Raw genomic sequence first — 20,431 nt, 5'->3', positions numbered from 1 at the left:
TCATTTTATGTTCTAACCTAAAACTCAATAGTGCTCATCTCTATCAGAAAATTCAGAAGGAACTTGAGGGCAGCGACTTTGCCTTGTAAAATCTAAGACCCAGCACAGTGCCCGACGTGTGGCAGATACTCACTGAACGCCTACAGAGTGACCCCTAAAAAGTGACATCTGAAGACGACAGAAAGTTAAAAAAAAAAAAACACAACCCAGGAAAAATCTCTTAATGAACAAGTCTGCACCGTAAGAATGTTCAAATACTCACAGAATCACCATCATCTTTTTTAGAATCTCTTTTCAACGGCTCATTCATATCTTCTTGACTACGGAAGCTGAAATTCTGAATTGCTTCAGTGACACCTCTAAGAGAGCTATAAATATCTTCAGAGTTCATATTTTCTGTGTCATAATCAAATGCACTATGAAAAAGACGACTAATTGTTATTTGGGTGTCGTTTTAAAACACATAACACATTTGAGATTAGGTAGGGTATTTCTAACAACAGGATGAGAATGTACACTCCCCGAAGCACAATTAGCAAAACCAAATCAAACCTGACCACTGTCAACGGTGAAGGCACATGTCCCCTGGTCCATCCACTAAGGGCAGCTTACGAGGACTGTGAATGCATAGCCCTTAACAACTGGTTTGTCTTTCACCTTCAAAAATGTTCTGATTAACCAGAGGTCAGCAAACCATGACCCATGAAATCTAAAAATGTTTACTTCTTTATACATTTGGGAGAAAAGTCAAAGTAACAATTCATGACACGTGAAATAAAATTTCACGTTACATAAAATTCTTCTTTCAAGGTCTGCAAATAAAATTGTATCGGGTATCGGTACCCACAACACTTATTTACTCCGGCCTCCTCTATGGCCGCCTTTACGCTGCACCAGCAGAACTGGGTACAGGTAACAAGGCCTAAAATACGTACCATGCGGCCCTTTACAGAAAGTTTGCTAACTCCTGTGATTTGTTCACAATAATGGCACAACTTGAAGACAAGATAAAGGTATTATACACAAATTTACAGAAGGCAGAGAAGTTTCACTACTAAACATATGTTTATAGTACAATTCTATAATCAGATTCTAAAACTCAACTGAAGCTGGAATTCAGCCATCAGATCGCCACATATGTGTGACAAGGAATAACTAGGCTAGATGTTAAGTCTGCAATGTATTTTTCTTCCTCAGATGCTGAAGTATTCTATAAACGTAATGAATATGATGAAGCATGCTATGATACATGGCTAATAATAAAATTAATAACTACACTAATAAAAATGGACTGCTATGCAAATGTTTTTAAAAGCTAGGAAAAGGGAAAAAATGTTAGTCCATTAATGAGTCAAAAACTTCATCTGAAATACAGCCTATGCTTGAACTTCACAAGTGTGTGAAAAGTTTACACAGCTTATATTTTGTATTAAGGCCCAATCTCATAGTCACATTTTTTTCCCGAAGACATAGTCATAATGCTATTTCATATTTAGCCTTTCCCCATTCTTCACTATTTTTATGCTTTGGTCTATAAGCACATCTGAGAAACATAACTATGCCATTTAACGCATCAAGCAGTAATTTACAAAAGTAAGTGTCCTTTGCACTTACCAAACAATTTGATATCCTATGCGTTATTTTCACTTAAGGCTTAGTTTGGGAATAAACTTAAAAAGTTTTTGAATCTGCTACATTTCTACGTGTCAAGACCTTTGAAGCCAAGTGGAAATCAACTGGAATTATATCAATGTCCGTTGTCTAAGAGTGGGAATCTGCAAACACAAGCCATGATGGAAAAGAACTCTTTTGTTACCTTGGAGATAAAGTATTCTGTGATGTGTTGGTAGGAGAAGTAAGAGGACTGGACCAGTTGGCTGGTGAACGTGCTGTTGGCCTTGTCAAAGGACTCCCCATGGGACCCTGATGGGGGGAGTCAAGTAAATATTAACACATGACAGGTAAGCTCAACTAAAAGGCTCTTAAGGAAGCCATGCAATCAAGAAGTTGAACAGTATGAAAGAGCTGTATTTGCAGGTCAGTATTTTAAATATTCATGTCCATATCTCTGCTTTCTGTAGGGAAAAACTTTCCCCCTACTTGGAAATCTAACTCTTTAGTCTTCTCTTGTTTTCCTTACCCACTTCCTACCCTCAAATATCATCAACATCTTCCTCCTCAAAGATTCATTGGACCTCAAACTAACAATTTGTTTTTTAAAAACAATTTTGTTTTTAAACAACAGTTTATTTATTTTGAGAGAGAGAGTGAGCGTGCATGTGAGCAGGGGAGGGACAGAGAAAGAGAGAGAGAGAGAGAGAGAGAGAGAGAGAGAGAGAGAGAGAATCCCAAGCAGGTTCTGTACTGTCAGCACAGAGCCAATGTGGGGTTTAATCCCATGAACCATGAGACCACGACCTGAGCCGAAATCAAGAGTCAGATGCCTGGGGCACCTGGGTGGCTCAGTCGGTTAAGCGTCAGACTTTGTTCGCCTCAGGTCATGATCTCACGGTCTGTGAGTTCGAGCCCCGCATCGGGCTCTGTGCTGACAGCTCGGAGCCTGGAGCCTGCTTCGGATTCCGTGTCTCTCTCTCTGCTCCTCCCTTGCTTGCACTCTCTGTCTCTTAAAAATAAATAAACGTTAAAAAAAAAAAAGAGAGAGAGAGAGAGACGCTTAACCTACTGACCCACCCAGGTGCCCCCCAAACTAACAATTTTAAATTAGCTCCCCATTCTGGGGTGCCTGGGTGGCTCAGTCGGTTACGTGTCTGACTCTTGATTTTGGCTCAGGTCATGATCTCATGGCTTGTGAGACTGAGGCTCAGAGCCTGCTTGGGATTCTCTCCTTCTCTCTATGCCCTTCTCTGCTCATGCTCTCTCAAAATAAACAGAAGTAAAAAGAAGTAAAATTCACTCATATTATTAATTTGCCTGCCTGTTAAGATATAATTAAACAATTCCTTCTCCTTTTAAAAAGATAACTAGCTTTAGTCCCAAGACATCATTCTGATTATTTTTAACCCTCAGACTTTACCTTAAGCCTGCTATAAATGCATCTGATTTCTCCTTTTAAAAAACCTAAGTTCAGTTCTTTAGGCATATTATGTAAACGATGCTTGCCATTTAAGGTCTATAAAACACTGTAATGTTTCATTTATTCAGACCTCACTTTCCCAAAACCAAAGTTTGTACCTTCAAGCAAGTTCGGACCCACAAACCTGTGAACAGGTTTTGGAACACGCCTTTCAAAGCCCCAGCTTCTTCAGATGTTATTTGTCAATCAAGTCACCCCTTCTAGCCCTCCAACAAGGACCCACTTCTCTAAAGAGCACGTCCCAATTCCAACGGCCTGCAGAGCCGCCGCCCTCATCAGAGTTCTGCTCGCGTTTTACTTTCCTGTTCGTGTCCTGGCCATGTTCACCACCGACCCACTGGATAGAAACATGCTAAGCCTAAGGACGGCACTCTTTCCAGGACAAAATTTAATTCTGCTTAGGGAATGCTGCCCAGTACAGATGCAAAAATTATATACTAGGATCAAAAGTTTACTTCGTGTAAAAGCAAGCAACTAAGCAACTACTGTGACACCAACCATCCATCAAATCACAGGATAGCCGAGAGAAGAACTGAAAGGTACCTGGGTTCCATTGCCAGTGTTTCGAAGGTGATTATGAAGAAGCTTGGTAGCACCATCCTGAAAAGTTTTTGGTAAAGCTCCTAATAACATTGTAAACTCTGGAGTATTGAGTTCAAATAGGGAAATCAGCACGGACTGTGCTGCCTGTAAAACGAAGACATTTAAGAAGTAGATGAGTGTATTTTGGTAACTCAAAGGAGACAATTTTCTTCAGTCAACATTTCTGTTCAATAGCACAAGGCCATCTTTCCCACAGAAACATAAGTTGCCTTTACATACTTTCAGATTTTGTTGCTGGGAGAATAAAAAAATATTTATTTGCGAGAGACAGAAAGCGAGCACGCACGAGCGGGGGAGGCGCGGAGAGAAAAGGAGAGACAGAAGAAGCCCAAGCAGGCTCTACGCTGTCAGCACAGAGCCTGACATGGGGCTCGATCCCACGACTGAGAGATGACGACCCGAGCCATTACCAAGAGTTGGATACCTAACCGACTGAGCCACCCAGGTGCCACATCATTTATTTTTTTTTTTTTTGAGGGTAAGAAGGGAAGACAAAAATTGTCAAAAATATAATCTGGCACTCAATGGCAGCAGTTAACCGGTCTCCGGGGTTATTTTTTTAAGTTAAAAAAAAAAAAAGTATTTTGAGATAGAGACGGAGGGAGGGAGAGGCAGGGGCAGGCACAGAGAGAAGGTCAAGCAGGCTCTGCATCGTCAGCACAGACCTGATATGGGGCTTGATCTCACAAACTACGAGATCATGACCCGAGTTGAAACCAAGAGTCGAACGCTTAACCGACTGAGCCACCCAGGTGCCCCAAGACCGTTTCCTTTCCAGGGTTATTCTACCAAGATATACCACTTCAGTTTTCCTAATAAGTAACTACAAAAAGACGGATGGAAATACCTAAGTATGGGTATCCCATACCCTTCAAAAATTCCCGTTGTACCACTTGACTTTTATGAAAGACCTACCACAGTACCTGCTTTCCCTAACCAAAAGGAAAACAAAGATCCTCACTTTTATAAATAAAGGCAAAAAGCCAAATACATTCAACATTTGTTTTGCACTGAGCCTGTACTCCAAGCAGTGAGAAGGGTGTCACCAAGCTCCTTCCCCAGGAACTACACTCAGCCTCTCAGCATTAAGCCAGCATCGCTTTGTTGAACTGTGTTGTGTTGTGTGTGCTTTATCTTGATTTGTGCTGTGTGTCTGTTAGCAAGCTGCATCCTAAGGTGTCAGAAAAGACGAAGAGGGAACTCTCAAAAGTTTTTCCATGGAAATTAATGGACTGCTTCTTTGCTTTACACATTTTGGTGTATGAAAGGTGTCACGCAACAGTCTACTTTCGGACAGCAGGGGAAACCTGCATATCCCTAAGCTATACAAAGCTCATCCACAGCAACTTCTTACTTTTCATTATATAAGTGAAAAACTAGTCTAACGTTTGGGTGGAAATGGGAACAAAACAAAGCTTACTCAGATCAGTTAAGAAAACTTATAAATTTACTTTCTTCTTTTAAAGTAACCAACTGAAGGGCGCCTGGGTGGCTCAGTCAGTGGGGCGTCCGACTTCGGCTCCGGTCATGATCTCACGGTTCATGGGTTCGAGCCCCGCGTCAGGCTCTGTGCCGACAGCTCAGAGCCTGGAGCCTGCTTCCCATTCTGTGTCTCCCTCTCTCTCTGCCCCTCCCCTGCTCATGCTCTGTCTCTCTCTGTCCCAAAATATAAATGAAAACATTAGAAAAAAAATTAAAAAAAAAATAACTGAGTTACTGAAAACCAAACTTTGAAATTCAGATTTCAAAGAAACTTAATGAGAGGAGAAAGAAACCCACATAGTTCACAATCACGACTCAGAGGGAAATGTGTGCATCTGATTCTGGGCGTGTTCAGATCCCAGTCTTAGAAAACTTAAAGTGTCCTAAGTTTACGACATCTGGATATGCAACACTAGTGGGATGGTTACATTCTGTTCCACTGGTGCAACGGCAGACCGCACAACACAGCCTTGGAAGGTGACGGAGTTGAATACACGAAGAGATCGGCAGAGGGCTATTAGACGCTGCCGAAGCAAAGATTAATAAAACCACAACTGTGACATAAGCCCATTTTTCTGAAAATGACAAAACACCATTGTGTGGGTATGCACTCTAACACAGTGCTTAAATGAAACTGCGTGTATTTTGAAGCAAAACTTTATGGTCTCTTTTGGAAAATATTAAAACTACCTCGTTTATTTGAGCCAATGAATTGATTAAGGTACACTTTATTCCATCTAGGGTTTATTCTGCTGTATGGGACTCAGCTTTCTTTCCTCCCAGAGACAGAGAACCCAGCTGTTCCAAAACCACTTCCCGGTCAGCGTATCCTTTCCTCGTGACTCCAAGTGACACCCTTACTGTGAGTTAACCTCTAAGTAAACCTAAGTGTCTTTGATCCTCTATGTTCTAGCAACTATTTCTCTATTTCTGCATTAACTAATATGGGTTTAAGTTGCATGATTTAAAATGCAATAGTTTGTGAGTATATTTTGATAAGGCCCGTTTTCATTAGTTCATATTGTAGTATCACATTTTTTTTTTTACTAGATACTTTTTAAAATGTTTGTTTTGAGGGGTGGGGGAAAGGCAGAGAGAGAGAGGGAAAAAGAGAATCCCAAGCAGGTTCCATGCCATCAGTGCAGAGCCTGACATGGGGCTGATCTCATGAACTGACCTGAGCCGAGATCGAGAGTCGAAGCTTAACTGAGACACCATAGTGGCCCGAGACTTTAATTAATTAACTTACTTCTTTCACAGCATAAACCGGGTCTTTATTAGAGTACTGTATCCCATTTCTGTCTTTTTATTTTTTTAAAGATTTGATTTTTAAGTAACCTCCACACCCAACGTGGGACTTAAACTCACAGCCCTGAGATCAAGAGTCCTACACTCCACTGACTGAGCCGGCCAGGTGACTCCCCTCCTTGTTTTAAAGTTTTTACCGTTAGTCAGCATAACAGTGTTATCAGTTTCACGTGTACAATATAGTAATTCAACAATTCCACACATCACCCCGTCTTCATCAGAAGGGTGCTCCATTACCTATTGAATCTCCCCCACCAATCTCCCCTCTGGTAACCTTCAGTTTGTTCTCTACAGTTAAATTTGTTTCTGGGTGTCTCTCTTCTTTTTTTTCCCTTTGCTGCTGCTGCTTTTTTTTTAAGTTTATTTATTTTGAGAGAGAGAGAGAGAAGGGGCAGGGGAGAGAGAGAGGGAGAGAGAGAACATGTGCACGCATGCAGGGGAGGGGCAGAGAAAGAGGGAGACAGAGAGAATACCAAGCAGGCTCCACACTGACAGTGTGATGTAGGGTTCAAACTCACAAACTATGAGATCATGACCTGAGCCGAAACCAAGAGTTGGATGCTTAACCCACTAAGCCATCCAGGTGCCCCACTTGTTTTGTTTCTTAAATTCCACGAGTGAAATCATATAGTATTTGTCTTTCTCTGACTTATTTTGCAAAGGATTATACTCTCGAGCTCCATCCATGTCATTGCAAACGGCGAGATTTCATTCTTTTTTATAGCTAATATTCCACTATGTATGTATACCACATCTTCTTTATCTACTCATCTATAGACGGATACTTAGGCGGCTACCATAATTTGGCTATTATAAACAATACTGCTATAAACATAGGGGGGATATGTACCCCTTCGAATCAGCGTTCATGTATTTCTTGGGTAAATATCCAGTAGTATGACTACTGGATCGTACGGTAGGCCCATTTTTAATTTGAGGAACGTCTATACTGTTTTCCACAGTGGCTGCACCAATCTGCATTCCCACCAAACCACACAAGAAGGTTCCTTTTCTCTACATCCTCACCAACACTTGTTTCCTGTGTTTCTGATTTTAGCCATTCTGGCAGATGTGAAGTGGTAACTCATCGCAGTTTTGATTTGCATTTCCGGGATGATGATTTTGAGCATCTTTTCATATGACTGTTGACCATCTGTATGTCTTCTTTGGAGAAATGTCTGTTCGGGTCTTCTACCCATTTTAAATTGGATTGTATGTTTTTCGGGTGTTGGGTTTGATAAGCTCTTTATATATTTTGGAGTTCTGTGGCAAACCTCTGTGTTGAACAAGTCTGTCGGCACATGTTTTCTTTTTTGATTTTAGAGAGCGGGGTGGGGGGGAGAGAGAGAGCATGAACAGGGGAGAGGGGCAGAGGTGACAGAGAATCTTTTTTTATTTAATGTTTATTTATTTTTGACAGAGAGAGCGAGCAAGCAGGGAAGCAGCAGAGAGAGAGGGAGACCCAGAATCCGAAGCAGGCTCCAGGCTGGGAGCTGTCAGCACAGAGCCCAACGTGGGCCTCGAACTCACAAACCATGAGATCATGACCTGAGCCAAAGTTGGACGCTTAACTGACTGAGCCACCCAGGGGCACCCCGCCTTTTTTTGAAAAAAAAAAAAAAATTATTTAATGTTTAAGAGAGAATCTTAAGCAGGCCCCATCCTCAGTGTGAAGCCTGATGTGGGGCTCGATCTCACGACCATGAGATGATGACCTTAGCTGAAATCAAGAGTTGGCCATTCAACTGACTGAGCTACCGAGATGCCCCCGGCACACTTTTTCAAACAGCATTTACTCATTTTGCGTCTCTGTGTCACATCTGATACTCCTTGCAACATTTCAAACTCTTTCACTGTGATCTCTTACGTTACTTTGTAATTCTTTTGGGGTACCGCAAATTGTGTCCAAACGAGATAGCAATCGATACACGTTGTGTGTGTTCTGACAGCTCCACTGAGCAGCTGCTCCCCGTCTCTCTCCTTCCCCCCAGACCTCCCTGTTCCTTGACACACAGCCGTGTTGAAATGAGGCCAATTAACAGCTCCACGACGGCTTCTACGTGTTCAAGTGAAAGAAAGCGTTGCGTGGGTCTGACGTTAAATCCAAAGCCAGCGGTGATTAAGCTTAGGAAGGCAAGTCAAAAGCCAAGACAGCCCAAAAGCTAGGCCTCTTGTGACACACAGCCAACTTGTGACCGCAAAGGAAAGGTGCTTGAAGGAAACTGAGCACGAACGGTTAGAAAGCAGAACAGCTTCGTGGCTGATCCAGACCTAGTTTCAGTGGTCTGGAGAGGAGATCAGAGCAGCCACAACGCTGCCTCAAGCCAAAGCCTCGTCCAGAGCAGGGCCCTAACTCTCTTCAGTTCCGTGAAGCCCGAGATTGGTGAGGAAGCCACGCAAGTTGGCTCGTGAAGTTGAAGGAAAGGAGCCGTCTCCATAACCGACAGGTGCAAGGTAGCACAGCCAGCACGGGAGTCCCAAAAAGTTACTCAGAGGACCCAGCTAGGGCGATCCCTGAAGGTAGCTGACTAAACAGCAGATTTCCAGTGTAGACGGAGCAGCCTTGTATCAGGAAGGAGATGCCACCTCGGACTTTGACGGCTGGAGAGGAGAAATCAGTGCCTGGCTTCAGAGGCCAGGGTGGCTCTCTTGGTGGGGCTAATGTAGCTGGTGACTTTAAGTCGAGGCCAGGGCTCGCATCATTGTGAAAATCCTGAGACCCTTAAGCGTTGTGTTAAATCTACTCTCCTTGTGCTCTGCAAATGAAACAACAACGCCGGAAGGACAGCTCGTCTGTTTACACGGTTTCCTGAATATTTTAAGCCACTGCTGAGAACTACTGAAGGAAAGAAGATTCCTTTCAAAATGTTACGGATCATGACAATGCACCGGTCCCCAAGAGCTACAATGGAGATGTGCAGTAAGAACGTCGGTTTTGTGCCTGCTAACACCACATCCGTGCTACAGCCCATGGATCACAAGCTAATTAAAAAAAATGTTTCTTTAATATTTACTTTTGAGAGAGAGAAAGAGAGAGCAGGGAAGGGGCAGACGGAGACAGAGGATTTGAAGCAGGTTCTGTGGTGACAGCAGAGAGCCCAACGTGGGGCTCGAACTCACGAACCGTGAAATCGTGACCTGAGCCGAAATCAAGAATTAGACACTTAAATGACTGAGCCACCCAGGTGCCCCCAAGAAGTAATTTTGACTTTGATGTCTTCTTACTTAAGAAATACATTTTGAGGGCACCTGGACGGCTCAGTCGGTTAAGTGTCTGACTTCAATTCCAGCTCAGGTCACGATCTCACGGTTCCTGAGTTCAAGCCCTGCCCCGGGCTCTGCACTGGCAGCACAAAGCTTGCTTGGGACTCTCTCTCTCCCTCTCTCTGCCCCTCCCACTCAAGTTCTGCCTCAAAAACAAAAAAGAAACAGAAATACATTTTGTGAGGCTACCGCTGCCATAGTGATTCTTCTGATGGATCTGGGCAAAGTAAATTGAAAATCTTCTGGAAAGGATTCACCATCACAGATGCCATTAAGAGCATTTGTGACTCATGGGAAGAGGTCAAAGTATCAACACTAACAGGAATTTCAAAGAAGCTGATTCCAGCCCTCAAGGATAACTCTGAGGGACTCAGGACTTCAGGGGAGGACGCAACTGCCGATGTGGTGGAAACAGTGAGAGAACCGGAAAGAGAAGTGCAGCCTGCAAACGTTCCCAGAGTGCCATAATCTCTTGACAGAACTGGGAGATGAGGAGATGCCTCCTACGGATGAACAGAGAAAGTGGTTTTTTGAGATGAAATCTATTCCGGGTAAGCATGCTGTGAAGACTGTTGAAGTAACAGCAAAGGATTTAGAATATTACATAAACTTAGTTGATAAAGGAGCAGCAGGGTTTGACAGGACAGACTCCAATTCTGAAAGAAATTCTGTGGGTAAAATGCTATTAAACAGCATCTCATGCTACAGAGAAATCTGTTGGAAAAGGAAGAGTGGATCGATGTGGGGAACTTCACAGTCCTATTTTTTAAACATGAATTCTTAATGATTTTATTTTGAGTTAGTTATTTTACAACAGTTTTAAAACTCTGAGTGTAGCCGACACCCAACGTGACATTGTTTCAGGTATACAACATAGTGACTTGACTTCTCTATTATTCTATGCTCACCCAAGTGTAGCTACCGTTTGTCGCCAAGCAATGCTGCCATGACATCCCTGATTATATTCCTTCTGTGATACCTCTTATAACTGTGACTTATTCACTCCGTAACTGGAAGCTGGTATTTTCCATTTTCCTTTACCCATTTTTCCCATTCCCCGCCCCGCCGCCCCTGGCCCCTTTCCCTCTGACAACTGTTTGTTCTCTATACTTATAGGTCTGATTCTGCTTTTTGTTTATTCATTTGCTTTGTTTTGTAGATTCCACATAAGTGAAATCACATGGTATTTGTCTCTCTCAATCTGACTTCTTTCACTTAGCATAAGACCCTTTAGGTTCATCCATGTTGTTGCAAATGGTAAGATCTCAACCTTTTTTTTTTTTTTTATGGCTAGTAATAGATCTCAACCTTTTTTTTTTTTTATGGCTAGATGAATAGATCCATTCATCTATCAAAGAACACTTGAGTTGCTTCCATATCTTGGCTATTATAAATAATGCTGCAATAAACACAGGGGTGCAAAAGACCTTTTCAAATTAGCATTTTCACTTTCCTTGGGTAATAACCAGTAGTGGAATTATTGAATCATATAGTATTTCTATTGTTGTCTGAGGTATCTCCATACTGTTTCCCACCACTTCTGCCTTTTTAAAAAAAAATTTTTTTTAATGTTTATTTTTGACAGAGAGAGACAGAGCATGAGCGGGGGAGGGGCAGAGAGAGAGGGAGACACAGAATCGGAAGCAGGCTCCAGGCTCTGGGCCATCATTATCCCAGAGCCCGACGCGGGGCTCGAACTCATGGACCGCGAGATTGTGACCTGAGCCGAAGTTGGCCGCTCAACCGACTGCGCCACCCAGGCGCCCCAACTTCTGCCTTATTTCAAGAAACTGCCACAACCATGGCTTCAGCAACCACCGCCCTGACTAGTAAACACTGAGACAAGCCCCTCCATTTGCCAAAAGATTATGGCTCTGAAATCTCAAATGATAATTAGCATTTTTTAGCAGTGTTTTTAAATTAAGGTACGTACTTTTTTTTTTAGACATAATGTTTTTGCACACTTAATAGGCCACAGCATAAAGATAACTTTATATACACTAGGGACTGAAAATAATCATGTGACTTGGCTTTATTGCAGTGGTCTGGAACTAAATTTGCAGTTTTCTTAAGTATGCCTGCCTATATAAGGTTTTAAAATCAGGAAGTGTGAAGTCCTCCTACTTTGTTCTTTTACAAGATTGCTTTGGTTATTATGGGTCTCTTGCAATTCCACATGAATTTTGGAAAGAGCTTGTAACTTTCTACACATTTCTGGGATTTTGATAGGGATTACATTTCACCTGTAGATCCCTTTGGGTGGTATTGCCATCCTAACAACATAAAGTCTTCTCATCCATGAACATGGAATGTTTTTTGGTTTATTTAAATCTGTAATTTCTCTCAAAACTGTTTTGTAGTTTCTACTATAAATTTTGCACGTCTTTTGTTAAATTTATTCCTACAGATTTTAATCTTTTCGATGCAGTTGTAAATGAAAGTGATTTCTGAGTTTCATTTCTGGATTACTCATTTCAAGTGTTTAGAACTATAACTTCTGTATAGCGTTTTATATCCTGCCGCCTTGCTGAACTTGTTTATTAGTTTTAATAGTTTTTTAGTGATTCCTTAGGATTTTTTCTACATATAATCGTATCATTTGCAAATAGAAACAGTTTTACTTCTTTCTTTCCAATCTGGATGCCATTTATTTATTTGTTTGTTTAGCTTTAAATTCAATTTAGTTAACATACAGTGTTATCTTGGCTTCAGGAGTAGAACCCAGTGCTCATCCCAAAGAATGCCCTCCTTAATGCCCACCATCCATGAGATGGGATCTTTAGCCCATCCTCCTCCCCCATCTCCCCTCCAGCAACCCTGTTTGGTCTCTGTATTTAAGAGTCTTTTATGGTTTGCCTCCTTCTCTGTTTTTATCTTATTTTTCCCTCCTTTCCCCTATGTTCATCTGTTGAGTTTCTCAAATTCCACATATGAGTGAAATCATAAATCTGGCTTTCTGATTTCATGTAGGGTAATACCCTCTAGTTGCCATTTGCAACAATGTTTATCCACATTGTTGCAAATGGCAAGACTTCATTCTTTTTCACTGCTGAGTAATACTCCATTGTGTTTATGTATGTGTATGCTTGTGTGTGTGTGTGTGTGTGTGTGTGTGTGTATCCATTCAACAGTCAATGGACATTTGGGCTGTTTCCGTGATTTGGTTATTATTGATAGTGCTGGTATAAACATTGGGGGTGCCCCTTTCAATCAGTACTTTTTTTTAGTGTTTATTTTTGAGACAGAGTGTGAGCGGGGGAGGGGCAGAGAGACAGGGAGACCGAATCTGAAGCAGGCTCCAGCCTCTGAGCTGTCACACAGAGCCTGATGTGGGGCTCAAACCCATGAACCAGATCATGACCTGAGCTGAAGTCAGACGCTTAACCAACTGAGACACCCAGGTGCTCCAAATCAGCATTTTTGTATCCTTTAGATAAATTCCTGGTAATGCAATTGCTGGGTCACAGGGTAGTTCTATTTTTAATTTCCTGAGGAACCTCCATACTGTTTTTCAGAGTGGCTGCACCAGTTAGCATTCCCACCAACAGAGCCTAGAGGGTTCCCCTTTCTCCACATCCTCGCCAACATCTGTTGTTTCCTGAGTTGTTAATTTCAGCCATTGTGACAGGTGTGAGGTGGTACCTCACTGTGATTTTGATTTATATTTCCCTGATGATGAGTGATGTTGAGGATTTTTCATGTGTCTGGTTAGCCATCTGGATGTCTTCTTTGGAAAAGTGTTTATTCATATCTTCTGCCCATTTCTTGACTGGGTAATTTTTTGGGGGGTGTTGAGTTTGGTAAGTTCTTCATAGATTTTGGGACACTAACCCTTTATCCAATATGCCACTTGCCAAGGATGCCTTTCATTTCTTATTTTTTCCTGTCATAGCTAGAACCCCCAGTTGAATAGAAATAGAAATTGCTGAGTTGTACATATTTTTAGACATAAGGGTACTGCACACTTAGACCAGAGTAGAGTGTAACACATAGTATATACTGAATTGTAGAGTATATGGTGAATAGAAATGCTAAGAGCAGACATCCTGTCTTCCTCCTAATTTCAAGGAGGAAGCATCCGGTCTTTTACCATTAAGTATGATTTTAGCTGTGGATATTTGCAGGTACCCTCTCTTGGGTTGAGAAAGTTCTCTTCCATTACCAGGTTTTTTTGGTTTTGTTTTTTGAGGGGGTTAAATCATGAAAGGATGTTAAGGTTTTGCCAGTTGTCTTTTTCTTTTTTTTCCCAGATTTATTTTTAAGTCATCTCTACACCCAACATGAGGCTCAAACTTACAACCATGAGATGGAGAATCCCATGCGCCACCACCTGAGCCACCCAGGGACACCACCAGATGCCTTTTCTATTCATATGATCACATGTCTTGTCTTGTGACTGACAGGGGGTATTACATTTACATACTTTCAGATGTTAATTTAACCCAGCATTCCCGGGATAAATCCCATTTACTTGTTCGTGGTGTATAATTCTATGTTGCACGATTTAGTTTGCTAATATTTTGTCAAGGATTAAACGCATCCATATTTGTAAGAGATATTGGCCTGTAGGCCCTGTGTGTGTGTGTGTGTGTGTGTGTGTGTGTGTGTGTGGCATCTTTGTCTGGTTTTGGTATCAAGGTAAAACTGCCCTCATAGAATGAGTTGGAAAGTGTTCTTTCTTCTGTTTTTTGAAAGAGTTTCTAAAGAACTGGTATTAATGTTTGCCGGAATTCACCAGTGAAGCCATTTGAGCCTGGGCCCCTCTCCGTGGGTTCTTTTTTGATTACTAAGTCAATCTCTTTACTTGTTTTTCATTTTTAACTCTAGTAATTTAAGTCTCTTTTCTTCTTTGTCAATCTAGTTAAAAGTTTGCCAATTTTGTTGATCTTTCAAAAAACCAGCTTTTAGTGTCACCGATTATCGTTTTTGTATTTTGTTAATTTGTGCTTTAATCTTATGTCTTCCTGTTTACTTTAGGGTTAGTTTGTTCTTTTTCCCATGTCATAGGTGGCAGTTAAGCTTTCTAATTTAAGACCTTTCTTCTTTTTTATAATAGGCATTAACACTTATAAATTTCCCTCTAAGCACTGCTATGGCTGCATGCATCCTGTAAGTTCTGGTAGATCATGTCTCCATTTGCATTCACCTCACTGTATTTTTCTAATTTCCCTTTTGAGTTCTTCTTTGATCCACTGGCGATTTAGAAGTTACCTAATTTCCACATTATTTGTGAGCCCTCCACACTTCTGTGTTACTAATTTCTAGTTTCATTCCATTGTGGTGAGAGAACATTCTCTGTATTATTTTCATCCTTTTAAGAAAGCTACTGAGGTTTATCACCTAGCATGTGGTCTTATCCTGGAGAATGTTCCATGTACATTTGAGAAGAAGGTAATATTCTGCTTCTGTTGGGTAAAGTGTTCACCATTAGAAATAAAGGTCAAAAAATGTATACTCCATGCTCTTCTTTGTAGTAAATATTGAAGATAATGATTCACAAAGGAAGGGAGTGAGCAATGCCACATGTAGGATGCAAGAAATGATGGGTGAAGACAAGTCTCAGGAAGATGGCGAGAAGAACAAAAGGTCTAAGAAGGGGCTCCCCATGGAATAAATAATTTACGTCTTTGAGCACACGGAAAATGTTAGCCATAAGCATGTTGCAGAGATGGTGAAAATATGAACAGATAAACATTAAAAAACCCAGGCATGGGGCGCCTGGGTGGCGCAGTCGGTTAAGCGTCCGACTTCAGCCAGGTCATGATCTCGCGGTCCGTGAGTTCGAGCCCCGCGTCGGGCTCTGGGCTGGTGGCTCAGAGCCTGGAGCCTGTTTCCGATTCTGTGTCTCCCTCTCTCTCTGCCCCTCCCCCGTTCATGCTCTGTCTTTCTCTGTCCCAAAAATAAATAAACGTTGAAAAAAAAATTAAAAAAAAAAAAAAAAAACCCAGGCAAATGAAAAACAAGGCAAATTATTTACACCACGACAAAACTCTTACAAGAAAAGAAGGAAGCAACAGACCACTTGGTATAGGAGTGAATACTTCCACAGTCAAAAGGTAAATTGATTCTACTGATTACCAATATCTGATTCATACGTATTCTGAAAATTATGGGGAAAGATACACGAAAAGATGTGGGAATGGTATGGGTTAAGCTAAGTTCTTATGTACAAAGGTAGATAGAAAGCTACTCATGGCTAGATTTATCAACAGATCAATAGATCATGCCCAAAATGAGTAAATCAGGAAACACTGTAAATTCTTATCTGAAATACACTGGTGCATGCAAGTAGAAACATTTGGACTACAGTTGACCCTTGAACAATGCAGCAGTTAGGGACACCAACCCTGTGCAGTCAACTCTGCACTTTTTATAAGTTGATTCCCCCTAAACTTAATTACTAATAGCCTACTGTTTACCAGAAACCTTCATGGCAATATAAACAGCTGATTAACATACCTTTTGTATATGTATTATATACTGTATTCTTTTAATAAAATAAGCTAGAGAGAAGATGTTATTAAGAAAACCCTAAGGAAGAGAAAATACATTCACAGAACTACGCTATAAAAAAATCTGCATGTAAGTGGACTGGCACAGTTCAAATCTGTGTTGTTCAAGGGTGCACTGTATTTTTTTGTTTTTATTCAGTTTATTTATTTTTTTGATCATGATACGTGTACTCTTTAATCACCCTTCTGTATTTCCCCCATCCCTCTCAGTTTTTTTCTACAGTTAAGAGTCTGTCTGGGGTGCCTGGGTGGCTCAGTCAGTTGAGCGTCTGACTCCAGCTCATGATCTCACGGTTTGTGAGTATGAGCCCCACGTCGGGCTCTGTGCTGACAGCTCGGAGCAGGGAGCCTGCTTCAGATTCTGTGTCTCCCTCTCTCTCTCTGCCCCTCTCAGAGCTCATGCTCTTTCTCTTTCTCTCAAAAATAAACAAACATTAAAAAAAAAAAAAAAAAGAAGAGTGTTTCTTGGCTTGTCTCTTTTTTTTCCACCTTTGTTTTGTTTCTTAAGTTCCACATGAGTGGGATCATATGGTATTTGCCCTTCTCTGACTTATTTTGCGAAGCATATTTTCTGGCTCTATCCGTGTTGTTGCAAACGGCAAGATTTCATTCTTTTTTTATGGCTGAGTAATATTCCACTGTACATGTATATGCTACCTCCTATCCATTCATCAATTGGTGGACACTTGGGCTGCTTCCATAATTTGACTATTGTAAATAATGCTGTTATAAACATAGGGGTAAATGTATCCCTTTGAAGTAGTGTTCTTGTATTTTTTGGGTAAACACCTAACAGCGCAATTCCTAGGTCATAGGGTAGTTGTTCTATTTTTAATTATTTGAGGAGCCTCCATACTGTCTCCCAGAGTGGCTGCACCAATTTGCATTCCCACCAGCCAAGCAAGAGGGTTCTTCAGTCTCTACATCCCCACTCATACTTATTGTCTCCTGTGTTTTTGATTTTAGCCATTCTGACAGATGTAAAGTGACAACTCATTGTGGTTTTGATTTGCATTTCCTTGATAATGAGTGACGTTGAGCATCTTCCCATGTTTGTTTGCCATCTGTATGTCTTCTTTAGAGAAATGTCTGTTCATGTCTTCTGCTCATTTTGAAAATTGGATTACTTGTTTTTAGATGTTGAGTTCTGTAGTTCTTTATGTATTTTGGATACCAAAAAGGGTCCACTATATTTTGAATGGTTACAAGATTAGAGGTTGGGAGGACTGTGGCAATGAGAGTTGGTTTCTTATTCTAAGTTTGAAAACTATACTCATATTAACTGGATAAAATTTTACATCGTTTAAAAGAGAAGATAAAAAAACAAGTCTTCATATCACCAAGTAAATAAATCAATACTAACCGGTAATGTCCAGAAATATTAATTCCCTTTGTTGGCAATCCAAAATGACTGACTTGTTTTTCTAATTCACCTTCTAAATCTTACGTTGAAACATACCTTCCGAACGTCAGAACTTTTGGGTTCTGTTGTCCAAGTGATGACCCGAGACACTGCCAGGCGAGTTTCACTGGAATTCACAAAATCTCCTGGATCCATCTGCTTGGCCAGAGTTTCTATGTATTTAAGGATAGCAACCTTCACCTGCAGAGGTAAGCAAATGAGAGAGGACAACCAGACGGTCACTGAGGGATACCGACTACACTTCAGAAGCAATCAGGTGATTATTTTTCCAACCAATACGAAACGAAACACCAACGATAACAAAAAAGCAATTACATAACCACCTACATACCTGAGGTACAGATACATGGAAATGTGGATTTTTGTTTTCACATATAGCAGAACTTTTAAATCCCAGGTGTTTCATTCCCTGTGTCTGAACTGCTGAAGACTCTCTTGACAAGATTATACCCTTCTCCTTGAGTCGGCCTTCAGAGCTTACAGCTGACTCTTGTCTACATTTCCCTGGGAGCCAGTCTTTATAAATTAAGTGTAATTTGGCTTTTGGGGAAATGAACCAAAGTGCTCTGGAAATAAGGTATCATAAACCAAGTAAGCAATCAAGGTGGGCGATACAGGTTTTTTTGCCAAACATACAGTAACATTCACCCCATGAGATCCAGAACCACCTTTCAAAAGAAGTGTCACAAAAAAGTTTGACACAAGGACCGCTGGAGCAAAGACAACATTTCTTTGTAATTCCCGAGGTTTGGGTGCCTGGTGTAGGTGGGGGTGTGGTCAAACGCAGGCTTCAAAATCAGGTGGGGCAGAGCGTACATGCTTCTTCCGCAGGCTCAGCCTTTGTTATCCGTAGAGTGAGCCGCTGTTCAATTACCGCCGTTCTCTCAGGGATGTGAGGGCAGAAGCACCGGCTGAGAAAAACTTTGAGAAGTCACATCTTCTAACACCCTAGCGTTCTAGACAAGGACTCTGAAAGACTCTGCTAGTGCGGTTTAGAAGCGGCAGCTGGCAAACCGCACAGCTGGACAGAGCAGGTGTTACGTAGAGCAACATATTAAACACCCACTTGCTGACTTAGATAAAGGAAGGCGTGTATGATTAAAACAGCAACATTGAAAAAATACTGCCAAAGACGAAGATAATCAGGTTTTCAATGTTCTGTCTCCCCTTGTTATTGATCTTAAGATGTTACTTGTCTCACTAAACCCAAATAAGGTCTTCGGGAGGTACTGTGCCAAGTTTTATGTAGAGGAAGCAAAGTGTTAATATAAGGTTCTGACTCTTGCACATTTTCCCCCTTTGGCTTCCAGTTTAAAAAAAGGGGGGGGAATCAGATTACATTCTTCATTTCAAAATGATTAAAGTTTTAAAACTTTTTTTATATGTTTATTCATTTTTGAGAGAGAGAGAGCACGTGCAAGTGTGAAGGGGGGAGGGGCAGAAAGAGAGGCGGCGGGGCGGGGGAGGGGGGCGGCGGATAGAGGATCTGAAGCGGGCTCTGGGCCGACAGCAGTGAGCCTGATGCAGGGCTCGAACTCACAAACCTCAAGATCGTGACAGGAACTGAAGTCAGATGCTCAACGGACTGAGCCACTCAGGCGCGCCTCGAAATGAATACATTTTAAGAAGTAACTATAACTTTTAGATGTATTGAGAAAAAATTTGAGAGTTAATCCATCATCTGTCCAGGTAAAATGTCCAGTGGAGAGGGAAAGAGACTTAAGATTAATTTTGCAGTAGCGGGCCCGATAAATTACAGTAGCACTTAATATTCTGGACTCCCAAAGCTGTGTCACCTCTCAGTGTGAATAACTGAACAGCAACTACAGTGAATCAAAGAATGAACATCAATGTCGTCGTTTTCAACTTGCTACCACCAATAACTGAATATATTTATTTGCTCTACGTGAGATTCAACTAGTGCAGTGTCTTAGCAATTTACGGAGGCATATAAGCTTTCAAGGGTTTCACAGAGTAGGTGCGTTTATAATACTACTAGGCAAAATAACCACAATACACACATAATAATCATTTGAAAGTTTAGATTTAAGTAGGATATTTCACGAGTTTATATACAGTCTGTAATTTTAATAGCACAAACATGCATTCAGAGAAGGAAAAATAATCTAGCTGCTGAAGTGTGTTTAACTTTACAACATATCTGTGAAACCCAGAAAAAGATCACCAAAATTATTCTTTTTAATATTACTCAGAATCACTCTGTATTGCTATTTCCCCCTATTCTATTGCTTCTTTTTTGACATTTAACCACATGACTGTGAGAAATAAATTTTCTCTTTTACCTGAAAGATCCATCATTTTTTATCAATAAAGAATTTTATAGATCTCATACACAAGTTGTTTGTGTATAACCTGTTCAGTGTTTTAATCTTAATCTGTCACCCAATTTAAAGTTACTTTTATTTTTGGCCTAAGGTATGGCTCCAATTTAACTTTTCCTTGTATCTTCAAGTATCAATTTAGGAGTTTTAGAGTGATTTTCCCCTACAACGTTGCCTGCATACGTGTGTGTATATAATCTATAATACATGTATATATAACATAAGATATAAAAGCCATATAGATAATGGCTTTTACAGATTTAGTCTGTAACTCCAGTACCCACTATGTTTCCCAATAGGAAAGCAAATTTTAATTAGTTTTGTTTCCCACTGTTTTTCTTTAGGCATTTAGCAACTTTATTTTCTCCCCGAACTCCCCTATGACCCTTATTTCTTAAGCTAA

General features: G+C 41.0%; 1 protein-coding gene across 8 annotated transcripts in view; it reads right to left on the bottom strand.

Annotated features, from left to right (window-relative positions):
- Nucleotides 1-20,431, bottom strand: part of CLASP2 (cytoplasmic linker associated protein 2) — a 182,194-nt gene that overhangs the window by 21,406 nt on the left and 140,357 nt on the right. For all 8 annotated transcript variants that reach the window (XM_047098781.1, XM_047098785.1, XM_047098782.1 and 5 more), the window contains 4 exons: nt 17,723-17,866; nt 3,638-3,781; nt 1,817-1,923; nt 263-416 (listed from right to left, as the gene is read on the bottom strand). In XM_047098781.1, the coding sequence (XP_046954737.1) occupies nt 263-416; nt 1,817-1,923; nt 3,638-3,781; nt 17,723-17,866 (549 nt within the window). The remainder of the gene's footprint in view (nt 1-262; nt 417-1,816; nt 1,924-3,637; nt 3,782-17,722; nt 17,867-20,431) is intronic.

Source organism: Lynx rufus, unplaced genomic scaffold (assembly GCF_022079265.1).
Source record: "Lynx rufus isolate CCGP_SWC_20201006 ecotype Redwood Valley unplaced genomic scaffold, mLynRuf1.p SCAF_5, whole genome shotgun sequence".
Taxonomy (NCBI): domain Eukaryota; kingdom Metazoa; phylum Chordata; class Mammalia; order Carnivora; family Felidae; genus Lynx; species Lynx rufus.
This window is presented reverse-complemented; position numbering and strand designations above follow the sequence as displayed.